At 38.5% G+C, this 19,361-nt stretch overlaps 6 protein-coding genes across 6 annotated transcripts; 4 read left to right on the top strand and 2 right to left on the bottom strand.

Moving 5' to 3' along the window:
* Positions 1 to 132: 132 nt before the first annotated feature.
* PCOAH_00049770 (KIR protein) lies at positions 133 to 1,296 on the top strand (the record flags this gene model as incomplete). Its single annotated transcript, XM_020061759.1, has 2 exons — positions 133 to 873; positions 1,030 to 1,296. 2 exons carry the CDS (start codon positions 133 to 135, stop codon positions 1,294 to 1,296), a joined length of 1,008 nt encoding a protein of 335 aa, XP_019917331.1.
* A 3,338-nt stretch (positions 1,297 to 4,634) lies between these two features.
* PCOAH_00049760 (KIR protein) lies at positions 4,635 to 6,589 on the top strand (the record flags this gene model as incomplete). Its single annotated transcript, XM_020061758.1, has 3 exons — positions 4,635 to 5,135; positions 5,392 to 6,093; positions 6,299 to 6,589. The coding sequence occupies 3 exons, from the start codon at positions 4,635 to 4,637 to the stop codon at positions 6,587 to 6,589; spliced, it is 1,494 nt and encodes a 497-aa protein (XP_019917226.1).
* A 2,736-nt stretch (positions 6,590 to 9,325) lies between these two features.
* PCOAH_00049750 (rRNA adenine N(6)-methyltransferase) lies at positions 9,326 to 10,537 on the top strand (the record flags this gene model as incomplete). The annotated part of the gene is made up of 1 exon (XM_020061757.1): positions 9,326 to 10,537. One exon carries the CDS (start codon positions 9,326 to 9,328, stop codon positions 10,535 to 10,537), a length of 1,212 nt encoding a protein of 403 aa, XP_019917122.1.
* Positions 10,538 to 11,048: 511 nt separating this feature from the next.
* On the bottom strand, positions 11,049 to 11,869 carry PCOAH_00049740 (Uncharacterized protein; the record flags this gene model as incomplete). The annotated part of the gene is made up of 2 exons (XM_020061756.1): positions 11,049 to 11,265; positions 11,598 to 11,869. 2 exons carry the CDS (start codon positions 11,867 to 11,869, stop codon positions 11,049 to 11,051), a joined length of 489 nt encoding a protein of 162 aa, XP_019917388.1.
* A 1,677-nt stretch (positions 11,870 to 13,546) lies between these two features.
* On the top strand, positions 13,547 to 14,673 carry PCOAH_00049730 (Uncharacterized protein; the record flags this gene model as incomplete). Its single annotated transcript, XM_020061755.1, has 4 exons — positions 13,547 to 13,790; positions 13,955 to 14,108; positions 14,226 to 14,418; positions 14,602 to 14,673. The coding sequence occupies 4 exons, from the start codon at positions 13,547 to 13,549 to the stop codon at positions 14,671 to 14,673; spliced, it is 663 nt and encodes a 220-aa protein (XP_019917374.1).
* Positions 14,674 to 15,461: 788 nt separating this feature from the next.
* On the bottom strand, positions 15,462 to 18,119 carry PCOAH_00049720 (Protein SEY1-like protein; the record flags this gene model as incomplete). The annotated part of the gene is made up of 1 exon (XM_020061754.1): positions 15,462 to 18,119. One exon carries the CDS (start codon positions 18,117 to 18,119, stop codon positions 15,462 to 15,464), a length of 2,658 nt encoding a protein of 885 aa, XP_019917269.1.
* Between the last annotated feature and the right edge of the window lie 1,242 nt (positions 18,120 to 19,361).

The following is a 19,361-nucleotide window of genomic DNA, read 5'->3' as shown; positions in this document are numbered from 1 at the left end:
CAAGAGCTATATGGTGGTTATACTCAAGTTAGTACAATAGAAGGGAGTCTGCGGGGCGTATTATCAACGTATGGTATTACTTCTGATTGTACGAATAAAATCGCAAGTGTCTGGTATTACGTGAACAAAGGAATGAGTGAACAGGATCGGGCCCATAAGGAACGTTGTAAATTTTTTTATTATTGGTTAGGGGACATAGTGCGGAAGGAGAGGGAGGGCATAACTAATTTTAAGAGTATCATGGACACAATATATAGTACACTGCGGCAATGGGGCTCTGATGCAAGTTGTGCAAATATGTACACTGACACGGCCAAACTACATTTCAACGATATGAGAAAAGTATTCGACTACTATTATAACTTTAATACTATGTGTGCCGACCTTTTAGTAGCTGATTTCAGCGGGGTAGATCAATATTCTAGTTCCCTGGGGGCAGTTCCTGACGCCTATGGGAAAATGAATTCACAGTGTGCAAGGCATTCTGAGGGTGGTTCCTATTGTGAAGAATTCTACAGTAAATATGATAAATACCGTAATAAAACATTATCTAAACAGATGTGTGATGCAATAAAAGGAGAAGAAACTGCACCTGGGGTAGGTCTTGCTCCTGCAGTAGGAGTTGCTCCAGGGGTTGGAATTGGACATGGGAAGGAACCTTCTGCTGGGGACGACTTCGACTTAGGTGACGCCGTCGCCACATCTGAAGCACAAACAACACCTCCAGCAGCTACTGAAACAATTAGGCAAGACGGTTATGCAGGTGCCGCTAGTGCAGCAGGTCCAACAGAAGGTTCACCATTGTCCATTATTATGCCACCTACTGCTGCTGTGCTAATAGGAGTACCACTTCTGGCCTTCTTCTTTTATAAAGTAAGTACTACTCCAATTATAATTATTGTAGGAGTACAAATAATAATAATATGCTGTACTAATGTTTTCCTCTCTCTTCTGAGTAGTTAATGTTAGGGAGTACGGTGATATATAGCTTCTATGTATGGTTCCTTCCATTCTTTTTTTTTTATTTAGTACTCACCATTTTTTTCTCGGAGAAGTAACTACTCTTCTAACAGAAGAACGGAAAGAAGATCCAATAAGCGGAACTTCAATCCTGAATCTGATGATTCTAACGAATATTTAACAGAAGACTCGTCATTCCATTCAGCGGACAATTCAACAGAATATTCTTCGGAGGATGAGTCAACAGAAGGTTCTGTTTCATATGCTACACCTTCCAGAAGAACAAACAATAGAAGACCAGCAAACAGGAAGAATATTAGTTATCAAAACATGTAAAACACACATTGTGTGGAATGTAATACGTCGTAATGTAATGTCTTTCCCGAAGAGGAACATAAATTATCACTCACTGTTCTTACAGCGTAAGAACAAAATTAATTTTCTTTCTTTCCTTATTTTTCTCTTTTCTTTTTTTTTTTTTCTCTAATATTATGAATTAACACAATTCAATTCCATTCAATTTTTTTTTTTTTTTTTTTTTTTAAATGTGCCAGTTCGTTCTTATATCATTTTATTCTTTTCCGTGTATACACATGAGAGATGGTAAAAATTTGTGTTATTGTTAACACAGTTTCTTTCTTTTTTTTTTTTTTTTTTGTAAGAACACACTTCTTTTTTTTAAGACACTTTTTTTTTTTTTGCGTATCTTCGCGAACCCTCGCGCACAATTTAGAGGAGCACTTTTTTCAAATGTCCACAACTGGAATTAAAAAAGAGAAAAAACAAATTATTAAGATAAAAAAAAATTATGAAAATAAAAAGTTATAACAAAAAAAATTTAATGAACATATTTTGGATGTTCAATAAAAGAAATTTTCCAACACGCTCGTGAAGTGGAAAAATTCTGTATCTGACTTATATTAATTGCACATGAACATTCAAACACTTTCATACAAAAAAAAAAAAAAAGAAAAATATTTACTACACCCTAAAACCCGGAATCTGAACTTGGAACCTGTTCTATAAGAACATCTTCCCTAAGAACAAAGTCTTCCTCCCTAAAACCCGAAATCTGAACGTGGAACTTCTTCCATAGGAACACCTTCCATAGTAACATTTTCCATAGGAACAAAGTCTTCCTCCCAAAACCCGGAATCTGAACAGGGAAACTGTTCCTTAAGAACATCAACCCTAAACCCGGAATTTGAATTTTGATCCTCCTTATTAGGAACATGTTCCTTAAGGACAAAGTTTTCCTCCCTATACCCGGAACCTAAACCTGGAAACTGTTCCTTAGGAACACCCTCCTCAGGAACATCTTTCTTAGGAACATCTTCTCTAGGAACAAAGTCTTCCTTCCCTAAACCCGGAATCTGACCTTGGAACGTGCTCCATAGGAATACCTTCCTTAGAAACAACATCCTTAGGAACACAGTCTTCCTCCCTAAACCCGGAATCTGAATTTGCAACCTGTTCCTTAGGAACATCTCCTTTAGGAACGAAGTCTTCCTTCCCCAAACCCGGAATTTGAACTTGGAACCTGTTCCTTAGGAACAAGAACCATAGAAATTGCTTCATTAAACGCGGAATCTGAACATCGAACCTCTACCTTAGGAAAACCTTCCTTAGGAACAAACTCTTTCCTCCCTAAATCGGCAATCTGAACTTGGAACCTCTTCCTGAGGAACACCCTACCTAAGAATATCTTGCGTAGTAACAACTTTCTCAGAAATAAAGTCTTCCACCCTAAACCCTTAACCCTAAATCCTAAACCCTCAAACCTGACCCCTAAACGATGAACTCTGCAAACTCAAACCTTAACCCTAAACTATGAAACCTGAACACTAAACCCTGCACCCTGAACCCTAAACCGTGAACCCTGAACGCTAAACCATGAACTCTGAACCCTAAAACCTGAACCCTAAACCCTAAACTCTAAACACTGAAACCCTCAAACCTAAACCATAAAATCTGAAACCTAAACCCTAAACACTGATCCCTAAACACTGAACCCTAAACCCTGAAACCTGAACACTGATCCCTAAAACTTGAACCCTTAACATTTAGCCCTGCATCCTGTAAACATAAGCCTAAACCTTCAACCCTAAGCCCTAGATCCTGTGTCGAAAACATAAACGCTAAATGCTAAAATCTAACACTAAACCATAAATCTTCAACCCTAAAACGCTAAACCCTAAAACGCTAAACCCTAAAACGCTAAACCCTAAAACGTAAATCCTGAACCCCAAAATCTGAACCCTAAACCCTGAAGCTTTAAAACTTAACCCTATATCTTAAAGCCTAAACCCTAAAACATAAATCCTAAACCCTAAAACGTAAACGCTAAACCGTAAACCCTAAAACCTAAACCCTAAACCCTGAACCGTAAACCATGTGGTCTCGTAACCGTGCTGAACCTGTAAAATCTGAAGGATGGGGGGAGTTGTATTAATATATAGAAATATATTATGAGCTTAGTGGGATGCAGGAAGGTAATTCAAATAGTACAATGCATATTTTTAGAATACGTAGTTTATTTACAGTGTCCTAATAGAAGAAGAATGAATGAAACTGTTAGTAATTAGAAATCGGATGTAGAGAAAGTATGTATACTGAAAAGTGTACATTGAGTGATATACATACACTTTATTGCGCATATATTTAGTGAAATTTCATGTAGTGTATATTGTTCATATATTCCATAAATGTTGTGGTCCCTTTAGCATGTGTAAATATCCATTCAATTCGGAAAGATAGGAAGAATACATTGTGTGTATGAGGTGTATTACATATTGGGAACTGTTAGCATGCTTCTTATACTATTTCAGCATAAATGCAGTGCAAGAGAAAAAGTTTCCTATAGGAAAGGGAAAAAAGAATTAAGTTTCCTTTATGTATGCAATAATTGAATAAGGTATATAATAATATAATGTTACGAGTAGTCCATCATAATCCAACAATATGAATGGATAAGAAATGTAAAAAAAGGGAGGTTCCTTTTTTTTTTTTTTTCCTCTATGCTTTCATTTCAGTAAGCCCATTCCAACATTTTGTTAGCTTTAATTATATATGTGCACATATGATAATTTAGATACAGTACATATTGTGTTATTACTGTTTAAAGAATTGGAACAATGTGTATACTAATTTGGGGGGGCAAGTTAAAAGTGTAATATATACATAATCATACAGAAAGGGAGGAAATTTTCCTTTTATCAGTCTTTATATATATATAAATGAAGGAGTAATTTTAACATATATATATATATTGTATAAGGGAGGGGTATACTAATAAAAAATGGTAAAAGTAAGTATACGGTAGGGAATATAGAAAATTCTATACTCTGATTAAAGTTAATATCTAAGTTCACACACAACAACAACAACCATTTACAATGTGAAATTAGAAATATAGGGAAAGGTGGACACACCTATTTCCACATTCTACTTCCCATTGATTATATTTTTAGGGAAAGAAAGGTTCAAATAAATTACCCTCAGAGCAGATATATGATATATTCAATAAAGGGGGGCGACCGTGTCTCCGAGGATCAGGAAGAGAAAAATACGGGCAACAGGTTACAGGGGAGTTAGTGACAGTATTAAGCAGAAAGGGAATTAGTTACGAGGGGTGGGTAAAGCAAATCCCAAAGGCATGGTGCAGGGCAAATGGAATGAATCTGCAAAAGGAAAAGCAACAACCACTCGACTATGACCCCTGGGAATTTTTCTACTACTGGTTAGGTACCAAAGTAAAGGACAATTTAAATAGTCACTACACATTTGAACAAGTCATGGAGACAATTTACGATGGATTTCCCAAGAACAATGGTAATAGTATATGTACTAATTTATACCCTGGTATAAGCCACAGTATTTTTGACATGAGGAAAATATTATTCGATTTTTCCTACAATTATGATACTGTGCAAAGTGAAGTAAAGCAGGGGAACAATTCCCGCTGTGAAAAAATTAACAGTTCCATGGGAGACATTAATTTAAAATATCAGAGTATGAAGGGCACTTGTACAGGCAGCGGTACTGATCCATACTGTACTATATTTGAAAGTAAGTATGGGAAATATTTTCCAAACGGGCAACCATTAAAATTAACATGCCCTACAGCACCCGAAGTGGAAGATCCCTCTTCTGGATTAGCAGTCTCCCACCAGGAGGTACGAAAAAAATGGCAAAGGGAAAAAAAATTTTTTTCCCCTATAATTAGACAGGTGAAATGAACAACATTCCTTGTGCAAAATAAACAACATCCTTACTCAATGTCTTCATTGAAAATGAACAACATTTCTTATGCGAAATGCATATATATGTAACTGTTGTACATGCGAACAATTATTTATGTACTCTATGGAGTAGGAAAGTTGTAAAAGTACATGGGGGAAAATATATGTATTCTATTAATTACGATTATAGAATGAGTGCTTAAAAGAGTTACCCTCAAATAAAGAGTACTATGAAGAATTTAATAAAGGTATGACCAATTGTGATAGTAGCTGGTCGTGGACAAATCAAATGAAGATTGCATTGGAGAATCATACAGATCTTAATAAGTATGCCAAAGAAATTGTGGGAGCACTGTGTTATATATTGAAGAAAGGAGAAAGTCTAGATCCAGAAGGTGAGGAATGCAAGTACCTGTATTATTACATAGGGGATATAGTATCTAGCAGTCCGAAGAGTAGTGAATTATCAGGAGTTATAGAGAAGATTTATCAGGAAATAAAGGCAAATAAAGATGATTTCAAGTGTATAAATATATACAATGATATTAGCGAAACCAATTTCAACCGAATGAAAGTAATATATGATCTCTCCCATGACTATGATACTGTACGGGGCCAGCCAGAATCCCCTAGTTATCCTTGTGATGAGAGTATTGGGGGTTATTTGGACAACTTTTGTGGAGCTTACAGTAATATGAGTGCAGTGTGTAATACAAAGAATAGGGAAAAATATTGTACAGACTTTAAGCAGCTGATTAATGGCAGCAAATATAAGGACCTATTAGAACAGGAATGTGAAGTAGAACGTGATCCTCAGGCTACGGAATCAATTGGTCCTGCGCATGAAACGGATCCGAACCTTACTGCCACCATACCCTCTGTAGTTAGCGCAGTAGGAATACCAACAGTTTTTTTCTTTTTATATAAAGTAATTACGACCAATATACTTAAAAGTATAAATAATGCAACATGTACACTAATATATTCATTCCTTCTTCCTCCCTGTTGGAATAATAAATGTTAATATATATGTGTTATATATATATGCTGCACGTTCCTTTTCCCATCTTCCACCCCCTTCTTTTCTCTTATTTTAGTATACTTCTGTATTCGATTTGGCAAAGAATATCTTTCGGGGTAGTAGCAATAGAAATAACAATAATAAAAGAAAAAAAAGAAGAACAATTGAAAGCGACTTTGATACATTAACGGAAGACGACGACAACTTAACAACAGAATATTCCTCCACACTTGGTTCGACGATAGGTTCTATGGAAGAAGATGCATCTACCATATATGATGGTAGGTCACCACCAACATCCAGAGGAAGGAGAAGGGAAAGGAATGGAAGACCAGGTCTTCAGAATATAAGTTATGGACGTATGTAATGTGTACCATATTAAATGCATAACATTGGAATGTGTAATGTTCCCTTCCCGAAGAGGCATAAATAACCCCAAAGTTCATACAATTCAGAAGCAGAATAATATTTCTTTCTTTTCGTTTTTAATTTTTTTTTTTCTTTGGTGTTGTATGAAAGTGTTCACATGTTCATGTGTAAAATCAATATATGCCGGGAAAAAAAAAAATTTTTCCTTCCTTCCCACTTTATTTTGATTTGTTTGGGATAATTTCTTTTTTTACAGAAGGATCCAAAATATGTTCACTAAATTTTTTTGTTATAATTTCTTATCTCCATAAATTTTTATGTTTTAATAATTTCTTCCTTTCCTTCTTTTTATTCAATTTTAAGTATAATATTAGGCAAAAAAAAAAATAATATATTGTCCAAAAAAAAAAATGCCCTAATATAAATTTGTCACAAAGAAAAAATTGCAACAAAAAAAGAATTGTTGTCCAAGAAGAAAAATGCCCTAATAAATATGTCAAAAAGAATGCCCTAAAATAAATTTCTCACAGAAAAATGCAAGTATAATATTAGTCCAAAAAATAAAAATGCCCTAATATAAATTTTGTCACACAGAAAAAAATTGCACAAAAAAAAAATTGTCAAAAAAATGGAGGGGGCTTACTTCTTTTTCCGTTTATTTGATAAAATGAATACGTACAATACTGCGCAAAGTGTGGTCTAAGCATCTTTTGGAAAAGCGGAAACGGGGGAACAGTTTTTTTGCGCCGTTAATAAAAATACTAACTCGAAAAAAAGGAATCCAGGGGAACGAACTGAAAAAAAAGGAGAAAAAAAAAACGAAAAAAAGAGCGAAAAAAAACGAGCGAATATAACGGAAAATTACCATTTCAAGGTAACAAAGTATAAACACCATATGTAGAAAAACAGTCCGATTAGAAAAATTAACGTGAAAACAGAACATTCAGCACCCCCTTAATCTGCCCCCGCGCGAAACATCAATGGGTGGCGCGCAAAAAGCCGGCATACAAAAATTATCTACATGTGTGATACGCATATGTACACGCTACACTGGTTGGTCATACACAATCGAATTGAGACAACCCCATATATATGTGGATTGCCTCCTCATTTTTTTAACGCATAAAAGTGAAAGCGGGGTTTTCGGCCAACGCGTCCATTTAACCGATAGAAAAAGGGAAATTTATTACACAAGGCTTTCATATCATTTTGCCTTATGCTAAGGGGGTAAGATATGCGTAAAGGGGTTAAGTGGAGAGACAAAAAAAAAAAAAACTGCGTGCTCATTCGTTATTTACGTGTAAGATTGTTAAATGAATGGGGACATAAAACGTGCCATTAAAAAAAAAAAGAAAAAGTGATCTTCGAACAGTTCTACACACCCCTTTCTTTAAAATAGCAACATGATTAACATATTTGAAAGAAAAATGCAAACGATGTTTTAAGTCAAATTTTTGCTTCAACCAAATGGTTGGCACGTTGTGTGAGTCCTATTATCTATTGCGTGAACTTGTGCGTACTTAGAGAAATGCTTAACGAGGACGATCCTCACAGATGCAGAGGTATACCATTTAAGCAAAAAATGTTACGTGGTACAGCTACGTGCAGGCACGTCCTACCCCCCAACCATGGCGATTCGTGTTTATGCTCATCACATGGCGGATTACAAAGATGTGTCCATTGCTTTATTTGAAAAATAAAACACTGCAGGTTGGGTTAACATACGGAGTTATGCACGTCATACGTATTTTTATTCTCCCCTACTTCGCCCTTCACCTTACCCCCCGTTTTCTGTGGTGTCCTATTCGAGGGAGGGGAGGGGATTAAAGCGGACATGTAACCATACCTCTACGCATAAATATGGTGCTAATTTTAAAGGAACATTTTGTGGGAATGCAGTGGGTCACTTCTCCTACGCGGAGATGTTCACAAAAATACGCCCCACCAATGCTTCGCCCTGTTTCGACGGTCTGGTATTTTTTCCAGTTAAATTTGCCATGTGAATGTCAACAAAACGGACCTTTCCCGTTCGCCTTCTTTTTGCCCTATTTTATTTTTTACCCATTTTTTATTGGTAGGAATAAAGATAATTTTTACAAACAAGTCGTATACCGCGAAGGGTATGCAACTCCCATAGGGGCACAATTTACCGCAACATAATCATTCGACAAGATGAATCGAAAAGTTTACAGCAAGGAAAAAAAAAAAAAAAAAATTTTTTTTAATTTCGCCTCGTTGCAGCTTTGCAACTTCGATGCGGGATAACATCTCCTGGGCTGATTCTTCTATATTAAGTGCGTTCGGCCGCGTATTCATTCTTCATTGTTGCCTGCTACAAATTTCGGAGGTGATTTCATCCACGCGAAGGCTACGCAGCAATATAAGCATGTATGATGCGCCGGTGCTTCAGATTGACCACGTCGCCATGTCGCTAGGCACCTGATTTTTCAGTTTGGAAAATTCCCAGAACGGTTAGCAATTTTTTTTCAAAAGGGAAAGGTGAACAAAAAAAAGTTTATATTTTTTTCTCAATTTATTTTTTCAAATATTTTAAAGTGGCTGTTTTTTTAAGAAATGCTTCTCTGCTTTGGAAGAAAAAATATAATATTTCTGATGACGCTGCGATGAGAAAATTTTCATTTTCGTCCCTTTAGCGCGGGGGAAGCGGCAGAACTGCTGAGCCGCCAACCGAACCAGACGAACTATCCGAATATAGGCGCTCCCCGCCGATGCCATGAGAACAGGCGGTTTGGCCCTTCTGCGGAACCTCCAGAACGCCCTCTCCGGCAGCAGCGTGGCGAAGATGAAGGCCAAGCGCGGGTACCACCAAGGGGTGGTCAACAAGCCCGTGAGTATAATGAAAAATGTGAGTGACGCAATAGGGAAAAAGAAAAGTACCACCCAAGGGGGAAATAGCAGCAGACACATCAGCACGTCCAAGGCAAAAAGCGGAAACAAAATGAACATGATACTATATAAGAAGCACGGGCAGCACTTGCTTAAAAACCCTGGTATATTAGATAAAATTTTATTGGCCGCCAAAATAAAGAGTTCCGATGTGGTGCTTGAAATAGGATGCGGTACAGGAAACCTTACAGTGAAATTACTACCAATAGCGAAAAAAGTGATCACCATAGATATAGACGCCAGAATGGTAAGTGAAGTGAAAAAAAGGTGTCTGTATGAAGGGTATAACAATTTGGAGGTTTACGAAGGGGATGCCATTAAAACAGTTTTCCCCAGATTTGATATATGCACAGCTAATATTCCGTATAAAATATCCAGTCCACTTGTTTTCAAATTAATTGCACACAGACCATTATTTAAATGTGCAGTGTTAATGTTTCAAAAAGAATTTGCCGAGAGAATGCTAGCCAATGTAGGCGATAGCAACTACAGCAGGTTGACAGTAAATGTGAAGCTATTCTGTAAGGTTATTAAAATATGCAATGTGGATCGAAGTAGTTTTAATCCTCCCCCAAAAGTGGATAGTGTGATTTTGAAACTTATCCCAAAGGAAAATAATTTTTTTATTAACTTTGATGAGTGGGATAATTTGCTAAGAATTTGTTTTAGCAGAAAGCGAAAAACTCTTCATGCCATTTTTAAGAGAAATGCAGTTTTAAATATGCTCGAACATAATTACAAGAATTTTTGTACCTTTAACAAAATCGTGCCAGTTAATTTTCCCTTTAAAAAATACTGCCTGGATACACTGAAGGAGCTGGACATGACTGAATGCAGGAGTGTCAGTTTGGATGAAAACGACTTTTTAAAATTGCTGCTCAAGTTTAACGAAAAGGGAATTCACTTTTTTAACATTTCCAATGTGGGCAACACACGGGCGGCAAATATTCTGCTCAACGAGGAGGACGACGCAGACAGCGCTGATAGCGACCACAGCGACGGTTACGACAATGTGCACAACATCCACGAGCACGTGTAAAAATGAAGCGGGAAAAATGGTACACCCATGCGATGCAAAAACGTTTACAGGAAAAATGAAGTCGCGTGGATGACCGCCACAGTGTGGACGACGCCCTCAGTTGATCACACAAACGGATTACAAAACCGTTTTTAAAGAAAAAATAAAATTGGCATGTGCCCATCCGCGAGGTGAAGCTGCCCCACGGGGCACTCCTCCATTTTCATTCGTTTTGTTAAATTTTTTTTTTTTTAAGTAAATTTTAACCAAAAAAAACGCAAAAACGTACAAAAAAAAAGACAAAATGAAATGATAAAAAAAGTGAGACCACGTAAGAACGTGCCTCATATCCGTCGGGGGGGAATAGCAAAGTACGTCATCGCTCGTGAAATGAAACGCGTTGCACAACTATGACGATGCTATAGTATTGAAAAAAAAAAAAAAAAAACGCGGGAAGCTTTTGCAAAAGTGCGCTGCACCGCCTTGGCATCCTTAACCGGGTTCCAACCAACAGTGTTGCGAAGGGACCCTCCTACCACGTGTCCAACATCTTGCTCTTACAACATGAGAACTCATCGTGGACCTTTTTACAGTTCAAAGAACAGTAGTATCTGATGAACGACACTGGCTTGTGTTCGTAGCATTTTAAACATTTGTATTTTCCTTCGAACCCGCAAACGATGCAAAATTTTCTTCGCGCGAGGGAACTTTTGCCTCCGTTGACCTTGGTCCAGCAGTAGGTCTTCGTTCTTGGGAAAAAATGGGAAATGAAGTGGGGTGGTTATAATGGTGAATGGACCAAACAGGGGGGAAAAGAACAATGGGAGAAAGCTGCAGGGTGGCCATCCTACATGGGTAAGACACCGTTTTGCCATTTGCGTGGTCACCAAGCGGGATATATTCAAACAAACTCCTTTTCCATATATATATGCACGCGTACGAGCAAGCGGAGCTGGATTTGTCCTATCCAATGAACCACCCAAAGTTACCCCCCTAGGGACTAACTAAACACACAAACATACGCACATGCGTATTCTCATAGGTGCTGCTATATCCAATGGGTACTGCGCTCATTTCTTACTTGGATGCGTCCTCCTCGTCCTGGGCCAAGATCAAATTTATGTCCACTTTTTCCCTCTGTTTGAATTTACACGACACCTCCACATTTCGGTTTAAATTGACGTTCGTGTTGGTGATCTCAATGTCATCGTCATCCTCGCTGTCGGAGCCCTTTTTCCTTTTCCTCTTTTTTACGCTCTTTGCGTTTTTTCCAATGGTCGTTTTTTTCACGTTCTTGCCGCTGTTCTGGGTGGCTGCGTCGTTTATATTTCTGTCGAGGCGCCTTCTCCCCATTGGGAAAAAAAAAAAAAAAAAAAAAAGCAAAATTTAACTTCCGCTTCTGCTTACACGATTAAGAGGTATAGATGAAGCGAAGAAAAAGCATTTAACAGGTTCAACGCTCGGTGAGCTAAAAATTATTGGAAAAAAAAAAGGAAGAAAGTGACCCACTAAACGGTTAAGGAGCAATAGTAGGAAGAAATCATACGATGACGAAGGTACGTATTCAATTTCTGCAGGCATGAAAAGAGAACGAAATTTCCAATGCTGCGAGGAAGAAAAAGGAAAAATAATTAAAACGCACGGATTGCCGAAAGAACCCCTATGAGAGCATGCATGCGTGGAGTGCACATTCTCGTATACGCGTTGTATACAATGACCCCGTAAAATTATGCACATGAAAAGAGGGGGGGGCGCGAAAGGGCGGTTTCATTTTCCCCCGCCTCTACCCCGCCATAGTTTAATATCCTCTAGTGGCATTCCAAACAGTTCGTGGTTTCCCCATTCTCAATTCTCCTTATCGGTGCAACACTTAGTTAACCAAGTTGAGGACGGAACAAAATTATGTTTCCCCCGAGCGTTGTATAACCCCGCACATAAAAACAAATATGAACAGAACGAACAAAAGGGGAACACACATGCACCTGCATAGACGTAGGTTTGGGCATGCAATCAAGCATGTGTAACTCCCCTCTAAGCGTATATCCCGTTTGTGCAAATTAGGTTATGAGCCCAGAGAGGGGCAAAATGTTTTCATCTAAAAGTAGAAAAAGAACTCTTTAATAGTGCATCTATAGATAACCATTTCGTTGTTTACTTCCCCCCTTTTCTTTATTATGTAAGGAAAAAGAGAAAAACAGTTTAATGATAACCTATGCCACAACTTGGCAGTAGGGGTAGTCATGGTGGTTCACGTATTTCTCCCTCCGTTCTGCTTACCACGATGCGCAAATTTCCCTTCATTTGGGGAATGCCTGGTAAAATTTAAACGGACATACCTGTTGAGATGGTTTGGATGTTCCTGTCTGTGTGTAAGTTGGTTCATTCGGTGAAGGGGGGGATACGCTTTTGAATTTTTAATGAAGCTAAAAGGCACAACTCTGTGAGAGAGTGGGGAAATTTGTGCGACGTTAAGCCAGGGGGGTCCATTTAGAAACACGTGAAGGGACCTAAATAGTGAGAAAAAACACCTCTACATCTCCGTTAAAAGATGGGAAAAAAAAAAAAAAACGACGATACAGACAAGTGCGAAATATACACATGTACGTACAAAATGGTAAGGGCCAATTGCACATTCCAAAAAAACACAATTTTGTGGAAGTTACTTCTCTCGCCATTTTATTCACCATTTAGAGAACTACGTGAATTTAAAATTAAATTAGTATATTTTGTATGGCACTAAAATGAGGTTTTTTTTTTTTTTTTTTTTTTCAGTATGTCTTTCATTTGATATGTCCTTGCGAGCTCCATGTGCCCGCCAATTACGCCGCCCCGGAGGAACACTTTAGGTAAAAAAAGATGAGAAATTCATCTTCGTCCGATTAGCAAAAGGAGAAAGGAGAAAAAAGAAAGAAAAATAAGAAAAGTGAATGAAGAAATCGAAAGAGGACGAGAAAACGGAAACCAAATCGTAAAGACGGAGAAACGCAAAAGACACGTGGACGAAGAAAAGTACACTCCGCGTCCTACAAAATGGATTTCCTAAGAATAGCGACCTACTGCTTCCTCATTTCTTACCTGATCTTCTGCCACATTGTATGGAATGGGTGCTACAATATCTACTCCAGCACGGAAGACGAAGTGTATAATATGCTGTATTATCGGAAGAGAGAGAAAAGGCCAGTCAAGTTAGAAATAAGAAATAAACTCACAGTAGACAATGTGAAAAAGGTTTATGTGAAGAAGGCTCCCTGCCCCGTTCTACCCAGGCCAATTAGTACGCACTCCAACACTTGGTCGAATTATGGCCTGCGCTCAGTTGTGTGTATATGCGAATATATGCATGTGGGCAGCCGAGCAGACGCCCTACCGTTGAACTTCCAATGGAAACCCTTTTCATGAAACAATTCCAAACGCATACATACCCTCCACCCTTCGCAGAGTCGTTATTCCATCTCAACTGGTTTAGGAAATCCTCCGACTTAGTACCCATAAGCATTCATCTATATTCTATGTTTGATGAGAAGAATAATTTTCTTGGATTTATTTTACTTTCCTCGGCGATTTTTACCATTCTGGAGTGGATGTACATAGTGTATGTGTGATTGGGTGCTCCCCCATCGGGGGGATCCTGCAGGCCGTTCCCCAATCCACCGTTCATTTGTACGACGCATAGCTAGCTAGTTCACCTTTTACCCCATTCCCAACACAGATACCTGGCCAGCATGCTCCTATGGGACGGAATTATCAAGCCCATTTTCAAACTTGTATACCTAGCAATCTCAGTCTACTTAATTTTACGCTTCACAGTTATTTTCCTTCCATACACAAAGTCTTTTATGTCCCAAGAAAACTACAAACACATATCGAGTTATGTCTTTAATTTTTACAACATCATTATGAAGGTAAAAATGGGCAGCTAAGGGGGAATGTTCTCCGCAAGGGGGTGGAACTTTTACCCTTTATTTGTTGCCCCACAGTTACAATGCGTATTGATGAGTGGGTACATGCATGTGCACGCTTAGATGGCGCCACGAAAAACCCTTCCATGAGGAAACGTTTTACCTCCCACGATACCCTTTTTTTAGATATCCAAGGAGGTGAGCACATTCATCAACAGGGTGATGCAGGAAAATGGGACCATAAACAAGGAGCTTTAAAATGAACGCGCGGAAGGCATGCATGTCTCCTCCGTTGTGTCTTTAAAAAAGCAAAATTGTTCTCTTGAAATGGGGAAAAAAAAAATGTGGCAGCAACATGTGGCCATAAAATATAATGGCACCATAGCGCATATCTCAGCCTCTCTGCGTTGTTCCAAAACGTCTGACACTTGAGGTTTGACGGTGGACACTTATCTCATTTACCATTTGGACAATTTTTAGAATTTTTTTTTTTTTTTTTTGTAATTTGCAACTTTTTGTTTCGCATTTGAAACTATTTTTAAAATTATTTTTGATTCCTTTTTTAAATTGGCTTTTTAATTTTTCTCCACATTTTCGAGGACAATGGGATGTTGCTGCCATGGAGCATTTAAATGTTTGCCCGTTTGTGAAACCTAGGCGTTTAAGGGGTGGAGTGCCCCTTTCTCCACGTGCCTGTGATGTGCAACTCTTGCAGGCCAAGTGGGGGTGTCCATTTGGGATCTTCATAATTGGCTTGTAAGGAGATTCCCCGTGTGGTCGAACTAAGCAGCGTGCTCTTCGAACCCTCGAAACTTAAAAAGTTGTAAAAAGGCAAGGTTCAACTGTTAGATAATGGGGAAAAGACCCCCTACACATGCATCACACTTTTCGGCGTAGAACAAATTCACCAAGAATGCAAGACCCGGTGCAACGATGCTGTTTAACAAAAAAAAAAAAAAAAAGAAAGGAAAAAAAAAAAGAAAAAGCACGTCCATGACAGCTCTGTAAAATGAGCTTGGGCACCCACATCGTATCCACTTCATGCATTAGTCCGCAGCGGGACCTTGTGCGGCCTTTTCGCCCATCGCCTGCAATTGCCTGTAAAAGCCAAACGAACTCTTGGCCAAAAAGAAAACCACCTTGTTGATGGTTGAAAGCACCTCCATATTGCCATTAAAAAAGAGGGTCGACAGAATGAGGGCGACGGCGAAGAACAGAGGCAAAATAACATTCAGGCGGAAAAAGAAGCGAATGAAAAACAAAAGCTCGTTCCATCCTAGGATTAACAAAATAACCCAAAAAAAAAGAGGCACATTTTTTAAACTCATTTTACCACCCGTCTCTTGGATATACTGAGCATCTCTGCAAATTTCTTGGATCTTCCTTTTGGCCTTATTTTTCCCCTTTTCGATAATTTCCTCTTTAATAAAATTATTTGGTAAATAATCATCAATCAGTTCTACCTTAATATGTTTCTGCAAAATATCAATAATTAGAAAAGCATAATTTTTTGATTCTCTGAAAATTTTTTTCAATTCTGCCATGGAGATCTCACGCCAGTGTCTTGGTTGTTCAGCGTCATCGTAACTGAACACGGATTCAAATCTTTGAATTATGATGGAGGCTAAATTATCCGAAATTTCGTCTAGCTTACTTTTAAGCACCTCCATTATTTCGTCTAGGTAGTAGCTATTCAGTTCCGCAATGGCCTTTTTGTTTTTTATCTGTTTGTCTATTTCTTCCATTATAGTGCTAACGTATTTGCCTTTCTTCTTAATTATATCTATTTTTTTGTAGTTTAGCAGATTTTCCTCCACAAAATTGTTGTTTTTATGGTTGGCATGATTGTCGTTTTTCGATTTGTGTGCCTCCGTTGGGTTGTTCATGTGGAATGTATTATCCTCCTCATGGTCTAACACTCCATTTGCAAAAATGCCACAGGTGCTACTACCCAGGCCTCCGCCCTTCAGGTTTATGAAGCATTTTGTTAGGTTGTCATTTATACTTTCCTGCAGCGCCTTAACAATTTTTAGCGTGTGATTCCAGTACTCCTCCGGGTTCTTCGTCGTGATGAGTAGGTTGTCCATATTTTTAAACCTACTTTTGATTGTGGCCCTGGTGCGATCCATCAGGACTGTAAATTGTGTATTTCGAATTCTGTTCATGTCTTTACAAATAGATGTAGAAAGTATGCTCAGAGAAGGTTTATAGTTAAATTCGTGGATTTTATTTTTCTTCCTAATTTCAATGTTGCATTTTTCATAATCCTCGAAGAAGTTACACAAAGTGTTGTACTCCAGCGTATCCGCATTGGATAGAAAACTGGACCATAAGCGAATGCATTTGTCTTGGCTATTATTTTTATCCTTGTTATCCCCCTTGGGGGAATTACTACCCTTTCCATCTTTGTGTATTTGTAAATTGGACTCTTTACTGAAGAGGAAGACGTTCTTGTCGGACGTGCATAGACTATACATGGTGTTGAGCTCGTTTGCAAATTTGGCCGACAGTACCCTCTGCGTAAAATTTAAATTGTTATCCACAATGGTTTGTAGTTGTATGAACAGACTATCCAACAACTCCTCCGACGTCTTTAAACATATGCTTTCTGTATACCTGGAGGCATCCACAAAATATTCATCTAGGCTTTTTTCCACTATGTCCTTTTCAGCCCACGATTTGAACTCATCAATGGAGGCACTACTATGCTGCCCAGATGATGACGCAGCTAATTTCTCCTTTATCATTTTGGAGGTGTTACTGATGACGTTATTTTTAATTTCTTGACATCGAAAGGTAGCTAACATTTCCTTCTGCGAGGGAATATCCAGTTGGGATTGCTTCACGATGGTATTCCAAATGTTATTGCAATAATGCGCGAAACCATCTGACGGAATATTCCTCGAATATTGTAGCGGTCTCAATTGGTTTATCCATTTTTTCCTTAAATTTTCTACATCATTTAAAAATTCTGCTTTTTTAATAATTGCATGAGATAATCCTACCACTTCGACGATGAAGTAATTATCTATCTTTGCCTTCTTCGCACCTGGTGGTTTTTTCATTTCAGACCATATTTTGTTTAAATATTCCTCCACGATTTTATTCTTCACGATGTCTATCGATGCGAATTCTTCGAACCAGTCTCTCACCGTAAATAGCAAAATCGTTTTGGGACAGTTTTTATCCTGTTGAAACAGTTCTAAATTCACCTCCATGACTGTTTTTAATAGTCCATAATTTGACGCTGTGAAATTTCCTAACGAGTGGTACCACAGGTTCACAATTAGGCAGTCCGCCAGGGCCAAGGAGAACAGCGCCGATCTGTGCTCAAAGGTCAGGCGGTTGTCTCCCCTTTCTTTAGAGTCGTTTCCCTCAACGTCTAATATTAGCGTGGGGTTCACTGGGGGGGTTTTACTGCCCTTTTCTAACGGGGAAAGCGAACTATCCTCGAATGTATCGAAACTTAACCATAACCCCTGGGTTGTCTGACTATGACCCAGTTTTGTGTTCATCACATCGAATGATGTTTTAAATAAATTATTCAGGAGGGTACTTTTCCCACTGCTCTGGCTCCCCAATATTGCCACCACGTTGTAGTTGAACCCGAGGTTAGCTAGCTTATTCCTGATCATCCATTCTTTCAGATCCTCTATCATGTTTCCATCGTAGTCGATGATTTGCGTTTTCCTGTCCGTCTGCATTTTCGTTTATTTTTACTTGCACTCTTTTTTGATACTTTCCTTTTTGGCAGTATTTTTTGCCTTCCCCGTGAGGTGTATTATCACTGTGGTGAGCGCTTCCAAGGGGGTTAAGTGGGTACTGGTGCGCTTCCTACAACTGGATATGCCTCCCTTTAATTGAATAGACTACTTCGAGTTTGAGTGCTTACTACTCTTTTTTCCCCGTCAAAATAGTCTGTATAGCATGCTTCCCAACTCCTTTGCAGTTCTCTCCATGCGTTGAAATCTGCTCATTTGACGATTAGGTATATTGCATTGCCATAAAAAGACCAACTTTGCATCCAATGTGAAGGGGCGAGGTCAGGTATCGAACAATGCTACCTTCGTGATGCTTCTTACTGGACGCGAATTGACCAATTCACTGCGCGTAAGTTAGCGCTACTTCGAATGAACTATCCTATCTGGGCAATCACTGTACATACGTTATATGCACTTGTATGGCGCGTTATGCTCAACTACTGCATAGACGCGAAATGTAAGTAAGCTTAGGCCTATGGGTTTCCCAAGTGGGGTATTCTAACTTGTGAGCATTTTCTTTTTTTAGGAAAACTCCCCTCAGGTTTTTTTCTTATCAAGGGAGTACCTTTCACCACTTGCGCATTTTTTTTTTTTTTTTTTCTCTATATTTTTGCCAAGAAATGGAGTTTTATGCCTATCTCTGATAGAGCTAGCATGAGTAACGGCCCCTGGGCAATATTTTTTTTTTTTTTTTTTTTTTTTTAAAACTATTCGTGTTAGCCTTTTTTTGAGTATGGTGCCTTTTCGCGCATACGTCGTCTCCCCACCGCCTTTCAGGTCGTTCAGGTAAAAATGGTAGTTCAACAAAAAAATAAAGGAGGAATACAGTTTTAAGAAAAGAAAAAAAAATTAACTAATATGTTATGCAAAATGCGCTAGGCACGTGAATGTACTCTGGAGAAAAATACAAAGGGCGCGTTTCATCCAGTTTAACGTTTTAACTAACTCATAGCGCAAAACTGATAACGAGCAACCCCTGACGGGAAACTTCCAAAATTAAGTTGTCGTTTTTTTTTTTTTTTTTTTCATAAGGGCGGGATGCCCTTCTTCCCCCTAGGCGTGGCATGGCTAACTAGACGTGTGCTTCTTCGATCAGCAAAACACACCTGCCCCATGCTTATACTCCAAACAAGGTACATATAGGCATACGCCATTTTTTGTGTAAATAAACAGGGGGGCCAAAAC

Source organism: Plasmodium coatneyi, chromosome 13 (assembly GCF_001680005.1).
Source record: "Plasmodium coatneyi strain Hackeri chromosome 13, complete sequence".
Taxonomy (NCBI): domain Eukaryota; phylum Apicomplexa; class Aconoidasida; order Haemosporida; family Plasmodiidae; genus Plasmodium; species Plasmodium coatneyi.
The sequence above is the reverse complement of the archived record's forward strand: the minus strand, read 5'-3'. Positions and strand labels throughout refer to the sequence as shown.